At 46.4% G+C, this 24,695-nt stretch overlaps 1 protein-coding gene across 1 annotated transcript; it reads left to right on the top strand.

The window, feature by feature from the left end:
• The first annotated feature begins 1,651 nt into the window (after positions 1-1,651).
• GSS (glutathione synthetase) lies at positions 1,652-23,730 on the top strand. Its single transcript, XM_039498377.1, has 13 exons — positions 1,652-1,818; positions 4,016-4,161; positions 6,259-6,404; positions 7,912-7,987; positions 14,172-14,311; positions 14,544-14,660; positions 15,245-15,325; positions 16,492-16,569; positions 18,751-18,817; positions 19,506-19,700; positions 20,039-20,120; positions 20,893-21,082; positions 22,523-23,730. The coding sequence occupies exons 2-13, from the start codon at positions 4,024-4,026 to the stop codon at positions 22,644-22,646; spliced, it is 1,434 nt and encodes a 477-aa protein (XP_039354311.1). The 5' UTR covers positions 1,652-1,818; positions 4,016-4,023; the 3' UTR covers positions 22,647-23,730.
• Positions 23,731-24,695: the final 965 nt, after the last annotated feature.

Raw genomic sequence — 24,695 nt, 5'->3', positions numbered from 1 at the left:
CGTGCTGCGGACCTGTGGGGTGGGCCGTCGCTACGCGCGGCTCATGAGATGCCTAATGGTCTCGGACGCTATTCGGTGGTCCAGAGACATTTACACAGAGCACGTCACCGGCCACCGTCAATACCAAGAGTAAGCCGGCGTGACTTCGCGCACCCACAAGGGGGAAGAGACCTGTAAACTTCCCCTGTTGGACTTTATCCCCTGAGCCCTGAACCAACCAAACTGAACTCTGCCCTGTGAGGGTCATCCTATCATCATTACCCAGTCCACTCATTTATTCATGCCCACGACTACCCATAACCTGTTTGTATGAGTGATGTACCCTCACTGCTTGTTGGCTGTACCTTGAACTCACCCACCGTATACCCCGCATTGGGGACATGACAGACTGTGTATATGTATATGCCGTCCAATACCAAAACGCTAACATCCCCCTACAACCTGTATGTTACCCCCAATGACACAATAACTGACGCTTCAAACACTTTATATTGTTTATTTTTAAATATTCTCTAATAAACTTTGTAGCAGCTTGGCTAGGAGAAGAGCCTTCTTGCTGGTTAATGATCTTATATACATTTATTCAATCAATTGATTGAAATGCAGTGTCATAAGATGACTGTATTGTTGAAGTGTAACTAGATGGTTTTGCTTTAAGATTCGTTTTAATCAAGTAGGAAGAAAGGCATGTTGAGAGATAAATTGCATCCTTAGCAATCAAGTCTTCCACAGGTATTCTGCACAACATATCATCATCTCCTCTTTGAAGTGCTGCCTCCCCGAGATTGGTTGCTCTCTCCAGTGTTTCTATTTTATTAAGGTTCTTGTGTTGTGTGTTTTATCAAGCAAACAATGCAACAGGACCAATTACTGGAGGACATGCGTACTCTGGAAGCAGGTGAATATGATGCTGTCTAATCAGATTTTCTGTTTTCTTTCCCGGGTTCACAACTCTGACGTGTCAAAGTCGACTTTCTTGTGTATTTCTGAAAGCAGGCCCTGTCAGAGTATTGGTGGCACATCATCTAAACTAGAAAAGGCATCCAATAGGTGCCAAAACAATTAATATCTCCTGGCTTTTGCTGCCAGCATCACAGAATTCTGTCCAGCATTTGTGGCTTTTGGGAATTTTATATTGTTTTGATTTCCTTGACAAACAACAAAGTTTGTGGAGAATCTTTTTCTCTTTGATGTAAGCTTTAAGGGGTTTGTGTACTGCATATCTTCACATATTGTAACTTCCCTGTAGAGTTAAAATTCCCACCACTACCACCATTGCTCACTTTGTACAAGTAAACAGGCTTGGAGTGGCTCTGCTCCCAAGGTGCCCTCCAGCAACTCGCATAGGGCCGGGCATTGGGGGCGACGCTGCCTCAGCAGGCACCGGGCAGGGTGTTTAACGATGTGCCTCGCCAGGGCCCGAGGCCCCCGGGCGAGGCCGGCGCCCACCGGCTGGGGGCTGCAGCCTGGCGCGAGCGGATCAGCGCACGAAGCCACCCCGGCTCCGCGCCCTGCTACTCGGCCGATGTGTTGGGAGCCCGGCGCAGGCGCACTGAGCGGCTGAGTACGCAGGGGAGGGAGGCGGGACATTCCGCTTACGATTGATTCCTTCTGTAGCTGTTCCAGAGTCCAGCCCTCACTGGGGAGCTCGCCCCTCCTCGTTACCTCACGGTGATAGACTCACTCTCCTGCCAATCATGGGAGAAGGCTGGCGCTCGGGGCCGTTCTGGGCGCTGAGACAGGCGTGGCCTATCAAAGGTTGAGCGGAGCGGAGCGCGTTTCCCTTCGCACGCGCAGCTGGCAGGTGCCGCGAGCCAGGTACTGGGGCTTGTCGCTTCTCGGGGGGGGCAGTTCTCCTTCCCCCGCTCCCGGGTGCCCGCCCCAGGTGAGGGTTCCCGCACGGCTGGGCCGCGTCCCGAACTCTGCCCCCCCCCCCCGGTCCGTTCGCTCCTCGGGCCCTCACAGCGGCCGGGCTCGGGGGTCTGGCAGGCGGGGGAGCGCGCAGCGTGACCCGGGGTAATCACAGCCCGGCCCAGAGCCTCGCTGCCGCGGCCATGCTGCGGACCGGGCGGGTGGCCCCAGCACGCCCGGGGCCGGCAGGAGCGAAAGCGGGTCCCACGCTCCCTTGGCCGTGGAGCTCCCCGGGCCCCGCTCAGCGCCAGGCGTGGCCGTGCGGGCCTGGAGGCCGGAACGGCTGCGACCCGCTTAGGGCGGGAGAGCTGAGGAAGCCTGGCGCTGGTGCTGGCTTTGAGCTTTGTGGGTAAGGTGGGCTCCGGTTGGGCTGCTACGTCCATGCAGCTGCCCTGGGGGGCTTTTCCTTTGTCCCAGGAGGACTGGCTTGCTTGGCTTAATAGGTCATGAACTTAACTGGTATATTTTAAATGGCTTATTGTTTATCAACTACTTTATAAACAAAATGGCACACGTCCAGGGTGTGGTGTCCTTTGGCCAAGGAGAAGCACTTCATTGGGCTTCGTGTGCCTTGCTGAGAAACTCATACCATAAATCCTGACCTCTGTTTCAACTTGCCCGGTTAAGTGACTGACTCCTTTCTAAAGCAGGTGTCTGTATAGCTATTGTAGCCTTGTGCAGTCCTAAGGGCTAGTCTACACTGGCAACGTTAAAGCGCTGTGGCTTGTGTAGTCGTGGCAGAACTCCGGGAGAGCTCTCGCCCAGCACTCTTTCAACAAAAAAACCCACCACCTCCATGAGAGGCATTGCTCCCAGCACTGGTGCACTGTCTACACTGGTGCTTTACAGCGCTGAAACTTGCTGCGCTCAGGGGGGTGTTTTTTCACAGCCCTGAGTGAGAAAGTTGCAGTGCTGTAAAGTGCCAGTGTAGACAAGCTCTAACATGACATGTCTCCAGGTGACATTGTGCCTTGAAAGGCTCCATTGACACTTCTGTTACATGTATAGAGTGCTGTAATAAATGTGAACAATGCTTTGTAAGGCACATAAAGAAGTCACGATCTGTGCCATGGGGAAGTCTGTTTATCTGAAGAGAGAGTACAACCTGAGCGGTGATGATGCAAGTTTCCTACATACATGCTGCCTCATCAGTAGGCCTCAACCCTGCCCTGGAGGGACCACTTCTGTACAGTGTGTAGGACCATTTCACATAATTAGAAATGGTGTGTCACTCATTTGACATAGTTACAGCACTAACATATTTCAGTGCATCAACACTGCATGATATTTCCTTGCTCAACCATACCTCTGTGGTGCAAAAATGTGGTTCTTGGTGCATTCTCGTACCTCTCCCAGACTGTTGCTGCTGAGAGCAAGTTACACTGATGTAGCTTGGCAGTTATGATAGGCTCTCACCAATTTGTTATGTCTGATACTTGTGTTACAGCCCTGTTCATAAGCAGGGTAAAAAGGGGATAGCCATGTGGTTAGTAACTTTGTCCTAACCATGTTCTGGATGGTCACAAACAAGGTACTAATCAATAGTGCAGATAGGAGAGTTGGGTCAGTCCTTGACCTCTCTGCTGCATCTGTTTTCTAAGGGTCATGAAAACACGAGTATCTGCTTTACTACTTCTCCCCACAAAGTCTGGTCAAGGACAGTTTTTATATTTCTGGCAATACCTTTCCATCAAAATATGCATCTATTATGTTTAATAGGTGATGATAGGGCAATTAGTTGGGTCAAAAGCCCCAGGAATATAGTTACAGTGCCTGGTCTGAGGACCTGTTTGGCATTTCGACTAATCTCCCAGGGAAGTTAGTGTGAGAAATGCTGAGTAAGGCCCATATCATGCTAAGAGCCTGTGCAGCAACCCTGTGTATATCACCTCTGATTTCCAGACCAGAATTCAGTACAGAAGGTAACTTGCTAAAGCTAGAAGAAAACTACAGTTCCATCTGGTCTAATTTAAAATGAAACAACCACCTTCGCACCCCACCACCGTCACCTACTAAGCAAGAAAGATTAGGCCATGTACAAGTAAAGAGCACTGGACTCTGGTCCCTTGCCCTGTCTTGTGAGTGACTTTTTTTCTGTCTTTAGCATTTGAAATGACTGCCCACCTGACCATATGGGAAGATGTTTTGCACAATGAGCAGCTCATTCCAGAGGTAGCTGCAATCGCTGTGGATGCAGCATTGCTTGAAGGAGTTCTGATGAGGACCAAAGAGGAACCCAGTTCATCGAATGTAAGCTCAGCTTATTTAACTACTCCATGTTCTCACATAGAAATAATGCATTCTTGGAAAAGGATCAAATGACTCAGCAAGATTTCTGCCCCATAGGACAAGGTCTTGGGAAGGAGATGGTTGCAGGTGATGTGGCTTGTTTGTTGAGTCGTCATGAAACATGCAATATTTTGCAATAACTGCACAGCTCCACAGGAGACTAAGCAGAGTTGAGACAATAGCAGAGTAAGCTTCCACCACACTCCATAATACCAACTGTGGTCAGACTAAGATATTCTACTGGGAGATCTACCTGCATTATGAAAATCTGTTTTATTTGTACATGAGAAAACATGAAGTTTGGATATGGTGGCTGAGCACTGGATGTCCATGCTGTGTGTTCACTCTCCCCAGGGACAGTCCTGGTGTGATGGACATGCTCCCAATATCTGAGCAGAGTTCATCTCTGGTGAATCCCAGGAAGTTTGTCAGTGGGAGGTTCTGCTTTTGAAGAACCTTCAGCTACCACCATACCTGAACAAGGAGACGAGGATGGTGTCACCTGAAATGGCCTGGACTTCGCAGGGATACCAGCTCTGCTTGAGAGGAAACTTCTCCCTTTGGTGAACCTCCTGTAACTTGCCAGAGGGGAACTCTTGTGTTATAAGCAAGGTCTATCAGACCAGGTTGCTGCTGGTGGACCTAATCAGGTCCACCAGCAGCATGCGAGAGAGAGAGAGGGACTGTGTATTGGCTGAAGACTGGCTAGTTGTCTGGCATCTCCATGGGCAGGCTGCAGGAAGACGGAAGAGATGACTGACAGTGATGCTGTGGAGTATGTCTCTGCCATGTATCTTTGTGTTCTGATGCTGGCTCTGCTGTCCAGTCAGTATCTCTAAGATCAGCATCCGCCTAGGGCAGAAGTGGGCAAACTTTCTGGAGTGAGGGCCGCATCTGGGTATAAAAATTGTATGGCAGGCTATGAGTGCTCACGAAATTGGGGTTGGGGCTTAGCGTGCAGGCTCTGGTTGGCGCTTACCTCAAGTGGCTCCTGGAAGCATCGACATGCCCCCACTCTGGCTCCTATGCAGCTGGGCGGCTCTGCTGTGTGCTGCCCCATCTGCAGGCACCACCCTGGAAGCTCCCTTTGGCTGTGGTTCCCGGCCAGTGGGAGCTGTGGGGACAGCGCTTGGGGTGGTGGCAGCATGTGGAGCAGAGCCCCCTGGCTTCCCCTACACATTGGAGCCAGAGGGGGGCCATGCTGCTGCTTCTGGGAGCTGCATGGAGCAGCCCCCGACCCTGCTCCTCGGCTGAAGCACCGGAGCGGGGCAGGCCCCAGACCCTGCTCCTCAGCAGGAGCTTGAGGGCCGGATGCAGTCTGTGGGCTGTAATTTGCTCACCCCTGGCCTAGGGATTTGATGCTGAGGAGTAGGGAGGCAGTGTTGCAGAGCAGACATACACATTGGCTTCTGAGAGAGGCCTTGGCTTCTCTTGGCGTGCACAAAAGGTTATGAAAAACAAGGAGAATAACTTTTGTATAAAATTGCTGTTTTCAAAGTGGCTTGTGCCCAAAGTGGCTTATGCCTGAGATGTGGTCCTAGTGAAGAGGTGTACGGAGTTTGGAATTTGCAGTGACCGGAGTTGAGTAGCTAAAGTGAGTCAAAAATAATGATACCCTCAGGGATAAATTTCAGAACTGGATATACTATAAAATTAATTCGTTCTCTGAACAGTACTTGTAAATCTGGAGACTACATTCTATCATTAAAGTGGAAACCGAGATTATACTCCTTTAAATGAAAAGTTCAACACAATTGTAACTATGGAGTTGCTCCTGAGGTCTCCCAACCCAAATTCCATTATATTAAATTTTGTAAAGTGAAACGCTCAAAACTAGACATGCTAGAGTTCAGGCCATGCAACCTGTGAGGGAAAGTCTGGTCAAGGACAAATGAAGTAAGGATCTAGTCTAGACTATGTCTGTTTTAAATTGGGACTAACTTAATTTAAATTGGGACTGTCTGGGCCACGCTTTCAGAGGGCTTCAGCCCAGTCCATTAGGGAAAGGAAGTGTGAGGGAAATGACTGACTTTTCCATTGTTGGACCCTTATCTGCAGGTGGTGAATTATGCTCCCTTTACATTGCTCCCATCTGTAGTACCAAGCACCATCTTTGAACAAGCCTATGCTGTTCAGCAAGATTTTAACCTACTTGTGGATACTATTAGCCAGAACGCGGAATTCCTGGAACGCGCTCTTGCTAGGTATTTATTGTACTGTATATGTTAACTAAACACATATTTTAAATGTAAAGCTTCTATTGCTCTTACTCTTAGTCCATTTTTGCTGTTACTTCTTGAGTTGCGGCCCTCAGTCTCTCTCCTGATAGTTTATGGATGACCCTCAAGTTCTTCAGGTTACAGACAAAGGGTATAAATACACCACTTCTGCTACAGGTTACTCTCTCTGTCTGCCAGACTGATCACAGAACTAATCTCTCATTTTCCTCACCACATTAGTTTTCATAAAATGGTTGCCAGTAGTCCATAAGTAGTTAGGTGCATTAGATTCTACATTCTTCTTCAAATTTAATGGGTTTTTTAGCTGTTTTCATTAAGGTTTTGGGGTCTCTGTGGGCCTTCCAAAAAAGACCGATCTATATGGGAAAATGGGGTATGGGAAGGGCTTCTCTTGCCTCACTGTGCCTGTGTCATGTAAACAACTTATTGCTAGTAACAGGTTTCAGAGTGGTAGCCATGTTAGTCTGTATCAGCAAAAAGGAGGAGGTTTTTTTCTCCTGCTGAAAATAGCCCTCCTTAATTGATGAGTCGTGTTTATAGTTGGCAAGGCAACACCCATTTTTTCATGTTCTCTGTGTATATATACCTTCCGACTGTATTTTCCACTGCAAGTATCGATGAAGTGGGTTTTAGCCCATGAAAGCTTATGCCCAAATAAAATTTGTTAGTCTCTAAGGTGCCACAAGTACTCCTCATTCTTTTTATTGCTAGTAAATAATCCTGTTGTTTGGAGTAGAACATATATGGGCCCTTTCTAGAAGGGTTATACAGCAGTGAGTACAGTGATGTGCAGCATGTCCAGCCAGTAAACTACCGAAAGGTGAATTTGGTGGTGGCCCCTGTAATTTGCACTGTGAATTATTATACCAGACCCCCATGGGAGTGGGGAGACTTTTGGTCTATATCTTTGCTGCTTTTCTCTATCTTCTGTTTGTCTTCTCTCTTCCTTCACAGAGATTCACAAAGGCAGCTGCAGAGGGAGAGCGAGCCTCTGCAGCATGGGGTCTGGGTCACTTGCAGGTTTAAAGTAGTGTAAATGATGGATTCTCTGTTACTAGACATCTTTAAATCATGATTTGAGGACTTCAGTAACTCAGCCAGAGGTTAGGGGTCTATTACTAGAGTGGGTGGATGAGGTTCTGTGGCTTGCGATGTGCAGGAGGTCCAACTAGATGATCATGATGGTCCCTTCTGACCTTTAACTTTGAGTCTCTGAACCTTCTTCACAGAGAAGCTTTTTACTAGGGTCCCTACTGCTGTGTGTGGCGGGTTAAGGGTTATCTGACCACTTGAAACTCTTGCCTTATGCTCAAGGGTACATTGTAAATGCCCTAGGTGAGGCTTTAGCTTGTGCAGCTCTTACTAATGCTCAAGAGCATGGTCTGACCACACCCCTGTGCATTGTGCTGGGGAGTGTATCCTGTAGCTTCCACCATGTAAATTGATTGGTATACTCTTTCTTTTTCTCTAGCACCATCAAAGTGGATGATTTCACAGCTCATCTCTTTAAAATCTACAAGCAAGTTCTGAAAGAAGGGTTTGCTCAGGTATTCCACAGGAAGTCCTCTCCCCCCATTAGCTGCCACCCTCCTTTCTTTCATAATGGAAGTTTGGGGTTTTTTTGGTTATTTGAAAGATCTCTCCCACAGGTTGGTTTCGAATTGTTCAGTCAGGAGGAGGATATATAGGATTACTCTCTAGATTATGGTGTAACTGGCCAAGATATCATAAAGAGTAACTTGTCCCATTTTATGAGACCATTCAGCAATCATGCCGCTAAGTATTCTTGGTGGGTATTGCTGGAAACTGTCTAAACTTGTGTGAAAGAGGACCATGATTATACACACTTGTAATGTTGTTTTCTGAAAGTCTGAAAAGAGCATTTTGGTGGGTTCCAGTTCAGTGTAGCTGTGTCAGAAGTAGCACTTAAGGGCTTTCCTGTGATGTTAAGTTTCTTTTATACCATATATCAGGGATAGTTGTGTTAGTCGGTATCCACAAAAACAACAAGGAGTCCGGTGGCACCTTAAAGACTAACAGATTTCATAGAATCATAGAATCTCAGGGTTGGAAGGGACCTCAGGAGGTCATCTAGTCCAACCCCCTGCTCAAAGCAGGACCAAACCCAACTAAATCATCCCAGCCAGGGCTTTGTCAAGCCTGACCTTAAAAACCTCTAAGGAAGGAGATTCCACCACCTCCCTAGGTAACCCATTCCAGTGCTTCACCACCCTACTAGTGAAAAAGTTTTTCCTAATATCCAACCTAAACCTCCCCCTCTGCAACTTGAGACCGTTACTCCTTGTTCTGTCATCTTCTACCACTGAGAACAGTCTAGATCCATCCTCTTTGGAACCCCCTTTCAGGTAGTTGAAAGCAGCTATCAAATCCCCCCTCATTCTTCTCTTCTGCAGACTATTTATTTGGGCATAAGCTTTCGTGGGTAAAAAAACCACTTCTTCAGATGCATGGAGTGAACATTACAGATGCAGGCATTATTATACTGACCCATGAAGAGAAGGGAGTTACCTCACAAGTGGAGAACCAGTATTGACAGGGCCAATTCAATCAGGGTGAATATAGTCCACTCCCAATAATTGAGGAGGTGTCGATTCCAGAAGGAAAGTTGCTTTTGTAGTGAGCCAGCCACTCCCACTCCCTTTGGATCCAACCAGGGGTGGGCTTTGGATCCCTGTTGGGCCTGTCCTGTAGTAGGTGATTTCTGGGTAGAATGTGGTGTTGGAGAGTTGCCTGGCAGCCTCCTGTTCATAATCTGACCTGTTCATTGTAATCAAGGGGGTTGACGAAGGAGGTGCTGTAGTCATAACAAACAGGTCGGATTATGAACAGCAGGCTGCCAGGCAACTCTTCAACACCACATTCTACAGGGCACTGTCTTCCTATCCCACAGAGGAGTACCAAAAGAAACTACACCATCTGCTCAAGAAACTCCCTGCTATAGCACAGGAACAAATCTACATGGACACACCCCCAGAGCCCCGACCAGGGGTATTCTGTCTGCTACCCAAGATCCATAAACCTGGAAACCCTGGATGCTCGATTATCTCAAGCATTGGCACACTTACAGCAGGATTATCTGGCTATTTGGACTCTCTCCTTAGACCCTACGCTACCAGCACTCCTAGCTATCTTTGAGAAACCACCAACTTCCTGAGGAAACGCCAATGCGTTGGTGATCTTCCTGAAAACACCATCCTGGCCACCATGGCTGTAAAAGCTCTTTACACCAATATTCCACATGAGGATGGACTACAAGCTGTCAAGAACTGTATCCCTGATGAGGCCACGGCACACCTGGTGGCTGAGCTTTGTGACTTTGTCCTCACCCACAACCATTTCAGATTTGGGGACAACTTATACCTTCAAGTCAGTGGCACTGCTATGGGTACCCGCATGGCCCCACAGTATGCCAACATTTTTATGGCTGACTTAGAACAACCCTTCCTCAGCTTTCATCTCATAGCGCCCCTCCTCTACTTGCACTACATTGATGACATCTTCATCATATGGACCTATGGGAAGGAGGCCCCTGAAGAATTCCACCTGGATTTCAACAATTTCCACCCCACCATCAACCTCAGCCTAGACCAGTCCACACAAGAGATCCACTTCCTGGACACTACAGTGCAAATAAGTGATAGTCACATAAACACCACCCTATACTGGAAACCTACTGACCGCTATACTTACCTACATGTCTCCAGCTTCCATCCAGGACACGTCACACGATCCATTGTCCACAGCCAAGCTCTAAGATGCAACCAGATTTGCTCCAATCCTTCAGACCGACACAAACATCTACAAGATCTTTATCAAGCATTATTAAAACTACAATACTCACCTGGGGAAGTGAGGAAACAGATTGACAGAGTGAGACGGGTACCCAGAAGTCACCTACTACAGGACAGGCCCAACAAGGAAAACAACAGAACACCACTGGCCATCACATACAGCCCCCAGCTAAAACCTCTCCAGAATATCATCAGTGATCTACAACTTATCCTCGAAAACAATCCCTCACTCTCACAGACCTTGGGAGGCAGGCCAGTCCTCGCATACAGACAGCCCCCCAAACTGAAGCAAATACTCACCAGCAACTACACACCACACCACAGAAACACTAAGTGCGGAACTATTAACTAAGGTTTGTAACCTGTCCTTTAAATCGGCTTCGGTACCCAATGACTGGAAGTTAGCTAATGTAATGCCAATATTTAAAAAGGGCTCTAGGGGTGATCCCGGCAATTACAGACCGGTAAGTCTAACGTCGGTACCGGGCAAATTAGTTGAAACAATAGTAAAGAATAAAATTGTCAGACACATAGAAAAACATAAACTCTTGAGCAATAGTCAACATGGTTTCTGTAAAGGGAAATCGTGTCTTACTAATCTATTAGAGTTCTTTGAAGGGGTCAACAAACATGTGGACAAGGGGGATCCGGTGGACATAGTGTACTTAGATTTCCAGAAAGCCTTTGACAAGGTCCCTCACCAAAGGCTCTTACGTAAATTAAGCTGTCATGGGATAAAAGGAAAGGTCCTTTCATGGATTGAGAACTGGTTAAAGGACAGGGAACAAAGGGTAGGAATTAATGGTAAATTCTCAGAATGGAGAGGGGTAACTAGTGGTGTTCCCCAAGGGTCAGTCCTAGGACCAATCCTATTCAATTTATTCATAAATGATCTGGAGAAAGGGTAAACAGTGAGGTGGCAAAGTTTGCAGATGATACTAAACTACTCAAGATAGTTAAGACCAAAGCAGATTGTGAAGAACTACAAAAAGATCTCACAAAACTAAGTGATTGGGCAACAAAATGGCAAATGAAATTTAATGTGGATAAATGTAAAGTAATGCACATTGGAAAAAATAACCCCAACTATACATACAACATGATGGGGGCTAATTTAGCTACAATGAGTCAGGAAAAAAGATCTTGGAGTTATCATGGATAGTTCTCTGAAGATGTCCACGCAGTGTGCAGAAGCGGTCAAAAAGCAAACAGGATGTTAGGAATCATTAAAAGGGGATAGAGAATAAGACTGAGAATATATTATTGCCCTTATATAAATCCATGGTACGCCCACATCTCGAATACTGTGTACAGATGTGGTCTCCTCACCTCAAAAAAGATATTCTAGCACTAGAAAAGGTTCAGAAAGAGCAACTAAAATGATTAGGGGTTTAGAGAGGGTCCCATATGAGGAAAGATTAAAGAGGCTAGGACTCTTCAGTTTGGAAAAGAGAAGACTAAGGGGACATGATAGAGGTATATAAAATCATGAGTGATGTTGAGAAAGTGGATAAGGAAAAGTTATTTACTTATTCCCATAATACAAGAACTAGGGGTCACCAAATGAAATTAATAGGCAGCAGGTTTAAAACAAATAAAAGGAAGTTCTTCTTCACGCAGCGCACAGTCAACTTGTGGAACTCCTTACCTGAGGAGGTTGTGAAGGCTAGGACTATAACAATGTTTAAAAGGGGACTGGATAAATTCATGGTGGCTAAGTCCATAAATGGCTATTAGCCAGGATGGGTAAGAATGGTGTCCCTAGCCTCTGTTCGTCAGAGGATGGAGATGGATGGCAGGAGAGAGATCATTTGATCATTGCCTGTTAGGTTCACTCCCTCAGGGGCACCTGGCATTGGCCACTGTCGGTAGACAGATACTGGGCTAGATGGACCTTTGGTCTGACCCGGTACGGCCTTTCTTATGTTCTTAACCCAGGAACCAATCCCTGTAACCAGGGGTGAGCTGGAGCCGGTTCGCATGAACCGGTTGTTAAATTTAGTAGCGGTTTTAGAACCGCTTGTTAACTGGCTTCCCTGCAAGGGAAGCTTTGATGGGCTCTGGCTGGGAAGCCTGTAATTTCTCCTCCCGGCCACTGGGGAGCGCTGCGCTGTGCTGCGGGAGCCATGTGGGCTGCCTCCTGGGCCTGTTGCTGCTGCTCCTTGGACCTCTAGTCCTGGGGCTCCTGCTGCTGCCTGGTGAGTCCCTACCTGCGTCCTGCTGCTCGGGCTGCTTCCAGCCGCTCTCCCCGTGTGATTACACCACCACTCCGCCTTCCCTGCCCGCAGCCACCCCCTGCCCGCAGTCACCCGCAGCCAGCCCCTGTCTTCACCACCTGCCCACAGCCAGCCCCTGTTGCAGTCATCCCGTGTCACACTCCCTGCCTCCAGCTTGCCCTGCCCCACGCCCCTGTCTGCAGCCAGCCCCATGTCCACTAGTGCCCTGCAGTTCTCAGGGCAGTAACCCTGCACACCTGTTTCAATGAGGGGGGGCAGGGAGCAGCTGGGACCCACACGTGCACACCCTAGGGTGACCAGACAGCAAGTGTGAAAAATCGGGACGGGGGTGAGGGGTAATAGGAGCCTATATAAGAAAAAGACCCAAAAATTGAGACTGTCCCTATAAAATTGGGACATCTGGTCACCCTAGCACACCCCAAGGGAGTGGCGGGGACCCACACATGTGAAAAGGAGCTCATTTCTAGTTCAGCCCCATCTTTTTAAAAAAGAACTTTAGGTAGGGTTAACATACATCTGTATTTTCCTGGACATGTCAGGCTTTCTAGTTCTTAAATCGCTTTTCAGTTATTAAAAATTCCTCCCAGGAAAATACTGACGTATGGTAACCCTATTGGTACAAAAAATACATGCTGTGGCACATCCCTTAAATCAGAACTTTTTATAGGGAATCGGTTGTTAAGATTTTAGCAGCTCATCACTGCCTGTAACAAACCATGTTGCCTACTCTGTCCCCATATCCAACACCATCAGAGGACCCAACCATATCAACTGCACCATCAGGAACTCATTCACCTGCACATCTACTAGTGTGATATATGCCATCATGTGCCAGCAATGCCCCTCTGCCATGTACATTGGCCAAACCAAACAGTCTCTACGTAAAAAAATAAATGGACACAAATCGGACATCAGGAATGGTAACATACAAAAGCCAGAAGGAGAACACTTCAGTCTTCCTGGACATTCTATAACAGATTTAAAAGTCTCCATACTTGAACAAAAAAAACTTCAGAAATAGATTTCAAAGAGAAACTGCAGAACTAAAATTCATTTGCAAATTTAACACCATTAATTTGGGCTTGAATAGGGACTGGGAGTGGCTGGCTCACTACAAAAGCAACTTTCCCTCCTGGAATTGACACCTCCTCCTCAATTGTTGGGAGCGGACTACATTCACCCTGATTGAATTGGCCCTGTCAGCACTGGCTCTCCACTTGTGAGGTAACTCCCTTCTCTTCATGGGTCAGTATAATAATGCCTGCATCTGTAATGTTCACTCCATGCATCTGAAGAAGTGGGGTTTTTATGCCCAAATAAATCTGTTAGTCTTTAAGGTGCCACCGGACTCGTTTTTGTAACACAGTTATATCAGTTACCTTTTCTTGCCCTGAGATGTATATGGAAGAGGGAAATATGGGCTTCTGATGATGTCTGTCCAAATAAATGTAGGAAATAGGCTAAGGACCCAACATACAGTCTTTACTCTGCCAAAACTCCACTTGACACCGGTGGTTATTTTACCAGAGTGAAGATTGCAGGATCCAGCCCTAAAAAAGGAGGGTTTTTAAGTGAACTTGTCAAAGTGGCCTGTGGTAAGTGAAGGGCCTCACTATGCTGGTCAGAGGTGTGGAGGAATGACAGTGTGCTATATTTTGCATTTTATTTTCCCTCTCATTCAGTCAGTATTCTTAGGAATAAATCGCTCTGATTATATGATTGACCATGGCGCAGATGGCACTCCAGCACTGAAGCAAATCGAAATAAACACCATTGCTGCCAGCTTCGGAGGCCTTACTTCAAGAACCACCGCTGTGCATCGGTAAGGGAACCCCTTTGAAACAAAGGCCAGACCAGGATACTTCATTGCTTAGCTAGTGAGGAGGTTTCAGCAAACCATCAGTCTGCATGCTCTGTCTCTCTTGTACTGTATACACCCTGTCGTAACCTCTTAATATCAACAAACTCTCTGATCATCTTTTTTTTTTTTTTTTTTACAAATCCTAGGTCAGCTGGGATTACCATGTGATTTTGTGATTTCTCTTATGTCACAGGCACATATTGAATGTTTTGGGGAAGTCCAAGGAAGCCTTGAAGTTACTGGACAATAATCCATGCAAAGGGATTGCCTTGGGCATTGCGAAAGCTTGGGAACTCTATGGTTCAGCCAGGTAAGGGAGGAGTAGCCTGTGGGAAGATGTCAGGATGAGTACGTGTTTATTTCTCAAACGGCACCTTTTAAAAGGGGTCTATTTAATGCATACAGCACTTCGTTTAACTCTGTAGAGCTCACATTCCCCTACCATCCCAGGGAAGGAGGATCTCTGTTCTTCAGAGCACAAAGTTACTGGATTGGCCAAACACTGTTTTCTGTAAAATTACAGCAAAGAATCCTGTGGCACTTTATAGACTAACAGACGTTTTGGAGCATGAGCTTTCAGTGTATCCAGCTGCCCACAGGTGCTCCCTAAAAGGCATGGAAGGCTTGTACTGCTAGAAGACTTTTTGTAACCATTCTTGAATCCTCCTACTTCTTCCCCTTGTGCTCCTGCCCAGAGCTGCTTTTTAGTAACATGGCACCTGGCACTGCCCTTTGGAAGTGGACTAGGAACTAGCAAAGAACATCAGTTGGAAAGCCTTGCAAGCAACACACCACCAAAGTGAATGTAAAAGATGAAATCTTTAGCTAGCGGTCCATAGTTCTATGTGGGGTGTGTTTCAGGCTCTGATGCAGTTTTTGGGGTGTATGTTTCAGGGCTGTGGTGATGGTCCTGGTTGCAGACACCCAAAGGAATATTTTTGACCAACGCTGCGTAGAAAATGAGCTGTGGACCAGGTAACTGTTTATTGTTTTAGGATGAAATAATTTGTTTAATTCCACTTTACAAGGACCCAGATCACAACTCATTTAAAAAAAAAAAAAAAAAACCTTTCATGTCTTCCTAGTATTACCTTAGATTATTAAAACTGAGCATTTAAAAATCCAGTATGCTTTTAATCACTTGTGTTAGGGTTACTTAGCATTTCAGTTTGGACAGTAGACATGCTCTTAGACCAGGGGTGGGCTTTGGATCTAGCCCACGGGATTTCCTCTCCTGTGGCTTCATGGGCCCTGCGCCGCTCCCAGAAGCAGCTGGCACCACATCCCTGTGACCCCTGGGGAAGGGGGGTGCAAAGGACTCCACACACTGCCCTTGCCTGTGGGTACCTCCCTGAAGCTCCCATTGGCCGGGAACGGGGAACCGTGGCCAATGGGAGCTTTGGGGGAGGTACCCACAAGCGAGGGCAATGCATAGAGCCCTCTACTCTCCCCCGTGCCCCCACCCCCCAGGGGCTGCAGGGATGTGGTGCCGGCCGCTTCCCGGAGCGGGGACAGGGCAGGTAGGTAGGGTGCCTGCACTGGCCACAGTGCGTGCTGCTGCCACCCCAGAGCTGCTCCAGGTAAGCGGTGCCGGGCTGGAGCCTGCACCCCAAACCCTCCTGCACCCCGTACCCCAACCCCTTGCTGCACCCTGCACCCCAACCCCCTGCCTTGAGCCCCTTGCTGCACTTGCACCCCCCCCGCCCTGAGCCTCCTCATACACCCTGCACCCCTCCTCTGCACTGAGCCCCTTGCTGCACTTGCACTCCCCATGCCCTGAGCCCCTTCCTGCACACTGCACCCCCTCCCACACCCCGCATTCCCTCCCGCAACCCAATCCCCTGCCCCAGGCCTACATTCATGTCCCTGCATTTAATTTCCCCACCCAGATGCGGCCCTCGGGCCAAAAAGTTTGCCCATCACGGTCTTACCTTGCCTCCTCACCAGTATTTAAGACCTCTGGGTGCTGAGGAAAATCTGTTAAGAGTTAAATTACCTTGGAAAGAAGGAAAGAGAAGCCAGCAAACCTTACCCTTTACATCCCCAATGGCTTTAGAGTCCTAGAGGAAAATTCCACTCATGATTTCACTTGCAGATATCTGTCTCTTTGCCAAGTTCAGTGACTCACTCCTCTCTTAAAGGAATATCCGGGTGATCCGGAGGCAGTTTGAAGATGTGTTTGAAAAGGCATCTTTAGATAATGACAGGAGACTGTACATGTAAGTACTTGCCAAGGCCCTGCCACAACATTCTGCTGTGTTCTTAAACAGGCATTAGGCACAGATGTGACCCCAGAGTGGCAGAGGTGGGTCTGAGACATTCTTTTTACATCACACTCAGTAAATGGCAACTTTCAATCCAAATTGGTGGCATATCCCTCTCTTTTGAGAGTTAGTAGGTTTTACATTTTTATCCTCTTCAATAAGAAATCCAGAGCTTGCTATTTCTGGATTCACCGGAACTGAAATAGTTTTAGAAATGTTTCTGCGTTTTTTTTTGCGTATATAAAATTAATCCAATATCACATGGAGGCATAAATTCCCTCTTCTGAACCACAGCCCTGAGGACCCAGCAGGATGGCCTGTTTCGTGTGTGTGTATGTACAAAAACAGCGTAGCTGTTATAGAGCAGTGTTTCTCAAGCTTTTTGGTACCAGGGACTGGCTTACTGCCTTCTTAAAGTGTGTCAGAGAGATCTTAGGGACTGGCGCCGGTCCACAGACCAGTCATTGAGAAACACTGTTCTAGAGGGTGCCTCAAAGAAGACTCTTCTGCTGACCGGCAGTGAGACACGTTTCTCATGGGAACATATGTTTACTGGGAGAACTTTATTTCATAGTTATTTGTGCCACCATAGGAAGCACTGTTTCCTTACTGTACTCAGTTTTTATAACCTCCAACTTGTTCATTAGTTGGAGAAAGTCTCACTATTTCTGCTCTTCAGTCTCCTGGAGTCCTGACACAGGTCAGTTTGATGTTTCTATGGTTATGTTCTCCCCACCCCGACTTTTTAATCAGAGGTATATCAAACGATGTGTACACTTCCTCCAGGAATTCCTCCTTTCTTATTGACTGAATCCCTTTAAATCATTCCTGGTAATAACTAGTTTCTCCGGCTGTTACTCACTGATCACGTACAGAATTGGTGAAGCCAGAGCTTGGTCTTGTGGTAGCTGCTGAACTGGAGAGTGGATATACCAAGATCACCTTCATTATCAGGATATCAAAGTTGTTCATATCTGAGACTTCATGCAAATCTAGGGCAAACTGCTCTTCCAGTGATTTGTGAAGAACAACTCCCAGTATTTTAAGACAGTAGTTCTCAAACTGTGGTCTATGGAGTGTTAGCTAGTCCTCTGCAGAGAGAAGGCAGGTCACATAGTGCTGCCTCATTCTTCCAGCTGGTGGTGTCGCATCCAGGCTCTTCATTGCAAAGAAAAATCTGGGTGTCCATAGAAACAAAGAGGACAGTCTTGATGCATCTACCCTGGACCACTTCTGCAGAGCAGCAGATGGAGCCAGAGCTATCAACCAGAGCCACTGGTGGGAGAGGATTGTCCTGGAGAGAAGAAAACCAAACCGTATATCCAGGGGTAGTGGAGGGAGAGGAGGACAAGGCAGTTGGTGTGGCGTTTGGGCTTGATGCAAAGTTTGCGGGGTGAGGTTCTTTGGCCTGAATTACACAGGAGGTCAGTATAATGGTCACTTCTGGTTTTAAAATATATGAATTTTCACTAGAGAAGGGAAGCAGCCAGCAGAGAAGTATGTGCAGGAGAGCTGAGAAGGGGAACTAGTAGCAGAAGAGCACTGGCAAGGGTGTGAGGGGATGTCAAGGAGACAGTGGATGAAATCTTGGCCCCATTGACTTCAATGGGAGCTTGCCATTAATTTCAACAGAGCCAAGATTTCACCCAAAGTGCAATTAGCTTTTACTGTGATCAAGAGTAGAAGGCTGGTGGTATTAAATGCAGTTAAAAATACATCAGAACTTTCCTACCATCACTTCTCCATAGAAGCAGTTTTTTTTAGTTGCCACAGGGATGTTATGCAACAACAAATAGGAGGGGAGATGATCTGTGCACTGGGACAGGAGGTGCTTTTAAAAAGCTGAATAACTGTTGCTCTAGAAGGAGATTGTCTGATTGTATGTTCTGAATGCTCCATTTCTGATGCATAACCAGAGGCTTCTAGCTACTCTTCTGTGAAAAGCCTTGCATGCGTGCTGTACACAGCTGGCTCCATAATCTGTTGCTTGTCCCACTAGCTAATCATTACCCGCAGAGCTGTTTATATGTGTATTGTTCTTCCTAGATGTTAGCTTTGAGACATGGGGGGAAAGCCATCCCTGTTACAGCCTGAGGGCTAGAGGAGGATGGATTGATATGATGGTTTTTATTCTAGGGAAGGCCAAGAGGTTGCAGTGGTGTATTACAGAGAAGGTTACATGCCAGAGAACTATAACAAACAGGTGGGTACTGACTGCTTTTATTTAAAAAGCAAACACCAAGTGCAGTTACTCTGAACGGGGTCATTCGTCCCTCAGGTCTGTAAATTAAATCCCTTAATTATCTGAGCTTCTTCAGTGTACCCCTGGCATTCAGATAGTGCTGAGTTGGAGAATATCTGGGGCGTGTGAACAGATTTCTTCTCAAAAGAATTTTCTACTGCACATTGTTGTCATGTTTTATAGAAGCAGTTCAGTGCTTTTACAAAGCTGAAGGGGAAACATTCACTAGTAATGAATAGGGCTAACCCTCTGACTAGAGATAATGTCTGACCTGGAGTATTGCATTAGGACCATGTTGGAAAAGTACATGGTCTGAAATGGATTTTTATCCTTATTTAAGAGGCTTTAGGCAATAAGGTACTTTCAGACTAGCACCAGAGCGTAGAACTTAATCATCACCACCAGTGCTGAGCTGTCTGTCTGTGCCAATCCAGTGGAGAATATCCAGGCTGACCTATGGCTCATTTGCTAGTGCTTCTTCCAGCAGTAGCAAGGGACCCCCACGGATTCGGGTCTGCATGCCTTCCGTGTGCCCCTTTCCTCCCCGCTGGGGCTGCATGAGAATGTTTAACTATAGGAAGTGGAATACATGTGGGGGATCAGGGAACCTAGATTAATTCAAGTGACTTTTGCTATATCTCCCTCTTAGAACTGGGAGGCACGGTTGTTGATTGAAAGGTCCAAAGCAGTCAAGTGTCCTGACATTGCTACCCAACTTGTTGGGACCAAAAAAGTTCAGCAGGAGCTGAGCCAGCCAGGAGTCGTGGAGAGATTACTGCCCAGCCAGGCTGAGGCAGTTGCTCGGATAAGAGCGACATTTACTGGCCTCTATTCCCTGGATATGGTAAGTAGTCTCATCTGTGTGGTGCATAAGTCAACACTTCTGTCTCCTACTTAGTTCACACCTGCTTTCATTTGATTGTGTGACCTTTCAGTTAAAAACTACAGTACACTAGGAGAGTAGTCAAAAAAAGCATTTAACAAACCCTCTCTTAAACACAGTGCCAAATTTAAGACTTCAAGTCTTTTTTTTTTTTTTTCTGGCCTCTCCAGTGAATTTGGTGGAGTGTGGTATTTCTGCTCAATTTTGGAGTACAGAATGAACTGGCTGCTTTTTGGAGATAGAAACAAGGACAGGAATATTGCAGGGATTTTGTTATTGCTATTTCTGTCTCCCACTAGGACGAAGAAGGTGCTAAGGTGGTTGCAATGGCCATTGCTGATCCAGAACGATATGTCCTAAAGCCTCAGCGGGAAGGCGGAGGTATTCAACTTCCTTGCTATGTGATTTGTAAGCTACAGAGCCCAGCAGCCTGTCTGGAGGATCAGGCCTTTGCACTTCTCTAGGATATTTGTTTTGTATTTTCATTGCAGTGCTTGTAAGATACATGGAACAGGCAAGGTGCCTTATAACGCCATATTTGGTGTATGTAATACTTCGGCTTTCCTCTTACCAACTGTGGCATTAGGACACAAAAGTGGCTTAAAGCCATTTTAGCCCCCTTCTGTTGGCTGTGAGTTGTGTTGCACCTCTTGGAGGCATAGCACAAAATCTCACCCAGCAAGTTTACTTTATCTTACGCCCTCTCCCTTCTATTCTTGCCCACGTAGTACAAGCATCCAACATCCTATGTTGACTGGTCAGCTTTGGTTTTCCTTCTCTTTCCTGTCCCTTGAACATGGAGAGATGTCTTTTTAACCTGTCTTTCAAACCTGCAGGCTGTTATGCAGCCATGGGCCAGCCCCTGTGCAATCCCCTTATTGCTAGTGCTGCTGATTGCAGTTGTTGGGGTGGGCGATCACTGAGGAATCTCAGGACCTAGACTAGTGGAAACCAGGCTCATAGAATTGAATCTAGAATTCCATGGAGAGCCAGTGCAGTCTCCAGGGGGTGGTGATTGCATCCATCCATGTTGCTTAATGGGTGGGTGTTCACATTTGCACCATTTGGGGTTTCTTCAGGGCCACCTAATGCAACTGGATCTAATGGCTTCTGCTGTGGGGAATTGTTGAAATGTATGATTGTATGTTACCAGGGAACAATCTCTATGGGGAAGAGCTCAAGCAACTTCTGGAGAAGATTAAAGACAGCCCTGAGAGGGCCTCCTATATCCTAATGGATAAGATCACACCTCAGACATCGATGAATTACTTGCTCAGGGCTCACAGTCCCCTGAAAATATCAGAATGTGTCTCTGAGTTGGGGGTCTTTGGCGTCTACGTCAGGTGAGAAGTTGGCTTTCTTTGCAATATTGCCGTGTCCCGTCTCTGCCATCCCCTCAGCTTTGGTAAATTAAAACAGTTCTGAGCAGCAGGCATTACAATGGAGCCGCACCAGCCAGACAAGTGGGTGAACGTGAGTTCATAACAGAAATACAAGTCTTCCAACATCACCTCTGTCAGTAGCTTTCTGTGCATGTCACACAGACACCAACCGTTGGCACACTTGCACTCCCAGCTAGTGCCAGACCATACCAGAATACAACTAGAATTCATGCCAGCAGACTGGAACATAAACAGCCTGAAGTAAAAAAAAAAAAAAAAAAAAAGATTAGAAACTTGATTTCCAAGGGTGTCATCTTCAGGATCTTAGGCCCTGCAGGAATTTCATGAGCCTGGGGCCACAGAGAAAAAGATTAATATTGCAAGGTCTCTGTGTGCCCTGTGGTGCTGAGTTGTGCAGCAGCCTCAAATACATTCCAGGCCAGAGGTTTTCACTGAATGGACTATGATACTGAGCAATACTGCTTACAGTACAGTTTTCCCTGTACTATGTATTTTGATACTACATCAGCTGATGCTTTGACTTTCCTCTTCTTTTTGTGTATAGACAAAAACAACCCCTCCAGGGTCCCTAGAAATGTTGCCATGATTTCAAAATAGAAACCCATTATATACATATAATATATATGTATATATATATATATATATATATATATATATATATATATATTCTCCCCAGCAATACTTATAGCCAAATACTGCAGCATATGCTAGTCAGGAAGAACTAAAGTGCAATTGATGAGAAATTGACTAGCCTTTGTACAAGCCCAATGCAAACAGTAGTCAACATACCTGGGGCAAGAGAAACTTCTTTTAAAATTGAAAAATGGAGCTAGTGCCATAGGAAACTTCTTAGTTTTAAAACTATTTTAACTTAACAATGTTTTTCTTTCCCCTCTCGCAGCCAGCCTGCCCTAATCTCAGGCAGGTAGGCAGGCCTGGTTGCCTCTTATTTCCCTGCCATGCGTTGAAGGCACAAAGTCTAATGAATTTCCTGAATTTAATTTGCCAGTATAGCTCTTTCTTGGGCTGTGACCAGGGATAATGGATATGACAGTGCTATTATTACATTGTTCCCTAGGTAGATGTACTCCTCCTGAAACAGGCGCACGTCTAATCTTTTGGGGGCAGGGTCTATCTTTTTTGTTTGTGCATTTCCTACCACTGTGGAATTCTGGCCCAGGACTACAGCTCCTAGGTGCTACAGTAATACAAATCTGTCAACAGAAGAGAAGCCCAAAGTGTTTTACACATGTCCTATTGCCCAGGGCTGTGGCAGAGGGGGACCAGGTTAGAATTCTCCAGATCTAGGATCAGTAGAAATGCCACACATTGCATAAAGCTTTAAATTTTGCAGCTGCTCACTTTAGCCTTTCATTGCAGGCAGGGGAAGGACATTGTGGTGAATAAGCACGTTGGTCACCTCTTGCGAACCAAGGCAATTGAGCATGCAGATGGCGGGGTGGCAGCTGGGGTGGCTGTACTGGATACTCCCTATGTGATATGAAGAGGATACCTCCCACATCTGTTGCCCTAACTGCTGCCAGAAGAGCTGTGATTTCCTTTAGGGTTTGATTACTTCAGTGTCTTGATAAATGTCTGTAATCAGGACCGCAGGGACATGCCCTCCTTGTGATCAGTGGGCCAGGAGGGGGAATGTGCAATCACACTTGTACCAAATACTTTTGTGATACTCACCCCCACCTCCTTTCTTGTCTTTCCTTTTTAATTCTTCCCTCAGTCTTGAGTTCTCATCTCATCGTTTTGCCTTATTGATAAGGAGTTGGGATTTCCCTATGTACCCTCTTCAAGACACCACAGCTGCTCAGTCGCTCCTTAAGTGCCTGCTCCCAGAGGATTAAATGTGCCTTCCACATTTCCTGCTTCTCATTTAGTTGCTACCTATGAGGGCATTTGCTTTCTGGGCCAAAGGAAAGGAAGATGGAGAACAAAAATGAGGGTAGATGGATTTAGTTAAGGGCTCCCTCCCCCAATGCTGCTAGCCTTTGTATCGGAGAGAGAGCCTGGAGCACAGGGCCTGGTGTGAGGCCTAAACCAAAGTCAACAAAAAAAAGCTATGAGCGAAATTCATTCTCTTAAAAAGCAGATGCTTGCTTACACGTTCACTGTCTGGTAAATGAACGAGGCAAAGCAGAGCTAGTATTGCTAAAACACAGGCATTCCGAAGAAGTTTTAGGTACAGGGTATTAATGTAAACACATTCCAGAAGGCTAGTACAGGTACACCACAACATAGTTATGGAATAAACACAATCCTAGGAGATTGTACAGAGAAACACTAACCCCAAGTAGGACAAAGAGGAGGCTAAAATGATGGATGGAGATGTCTTGTTCAAACCAGCACGAACAAGGTGTAGGGTTGGTAACTAACCATGACGGGATTGTAATACGTAATTTGATTGTATCAGTGTATAAAAGGAGAAATTATAGGGGGGGGCAATAGAAAATCCTGCTGCTGACTGAGCTGAGCCCATGTCACTGGGCACTCATAGCATACATGTAACCATAGAGCCAGGGTGCTAATGCTGTGTCTTAAGGGAAATAAACCTGGCCGAGGGCCTTTGCCACCAATCGGAGTCTGGTCTTTCTGGGTAATATTATGGAGGTCTGCTGTACTAGCTCTCTGCGCAGAGCTGGGACAATGCACACACAAACTGAGCACTGGCTGACCCTGACTGCTGATTTGGTCAGGGTGAGTTGTCCACTGTAGGACTTGCCATCTAACATGACAAACTCTGAGTTAGGGAACCTGCTTACCTGTCCCTTCAAATCCCCACAGCGTTTGATGAGGAATAGACCTGCTGGGTAACAAGTGAAGACAGGCCCTAGGAGTTTAAAAAAGAAAGTGGGGAAAGGTGGACTGGAATACATAAGGCTATGGTAGGGACAGTAGCCTAAAAAGTGTAGAATATTGAAAACTATTGCCATGGGTGTGAGATGGCTAAGAGAACATGCCACAAAATTGATGCGACAAGTAACAGAACCAAAATGAGAAGAAGTAACCCAAGCTGTCAGGGACTGGAACGCCAGGGCATCAGGCAATTCAGATGCATGATATTTTCCTGTTTCATTTGCTCAAGCATAAGAATCTGGGAACCGCAATAGAAAATCTGCAAAAAAGTGCCATCTCCCAGCATAAATATAGGAGGGCAAGAACAAACTGCAGGTACTTTCATAGCACCTGGTATGTAGGGACAGAAATGGGAGAAGGTGGCTTTAGCAAAATTAAAAATTGGAACATGGGATTGATGGAGTGGGTGGTGCAATGGGGACATGTGGAATGACCTAGACCAACCCCTGTCTAACAATCCTGGGCAGGGGCTACTGCACCATCACCTTATGATAAGAACCAGGTCTTGGCAAAACGTAAACTGAGACAGTGGTACCTCTTAGAATGGGAGAAGCAAATGGAGAGGGGGCGGAAGAACACTCAGATGGGTCTTTCCAAAGAGTGGAGATTGAATAGGTAAAGAAACACAATGGTTAACAGGTTTCATTAGACAACATGGGCTGTGAACTGATCACGGGTAAGGCTA

This window comes from Mauremys reevesii, linkage group 13, assembly GCF_016161935.1.
Source record: "Mauremys reevesii isolate NIE-2019 linkage group 13, ASM1616193v1, whole genome shotgun sequence".
Classification (NCBI taxonomy): domain Eukaryota; kingdom Metazoa; phylum Chordata; order Testudines; family Geoemydidae; genus Mauremys; species Mauremys reevesii.
The sequence above is the reverse complement of the archived record's forward strand: the minus strand, read 5'-3'. Positions and strand labels throughout refer to the sequence as shown.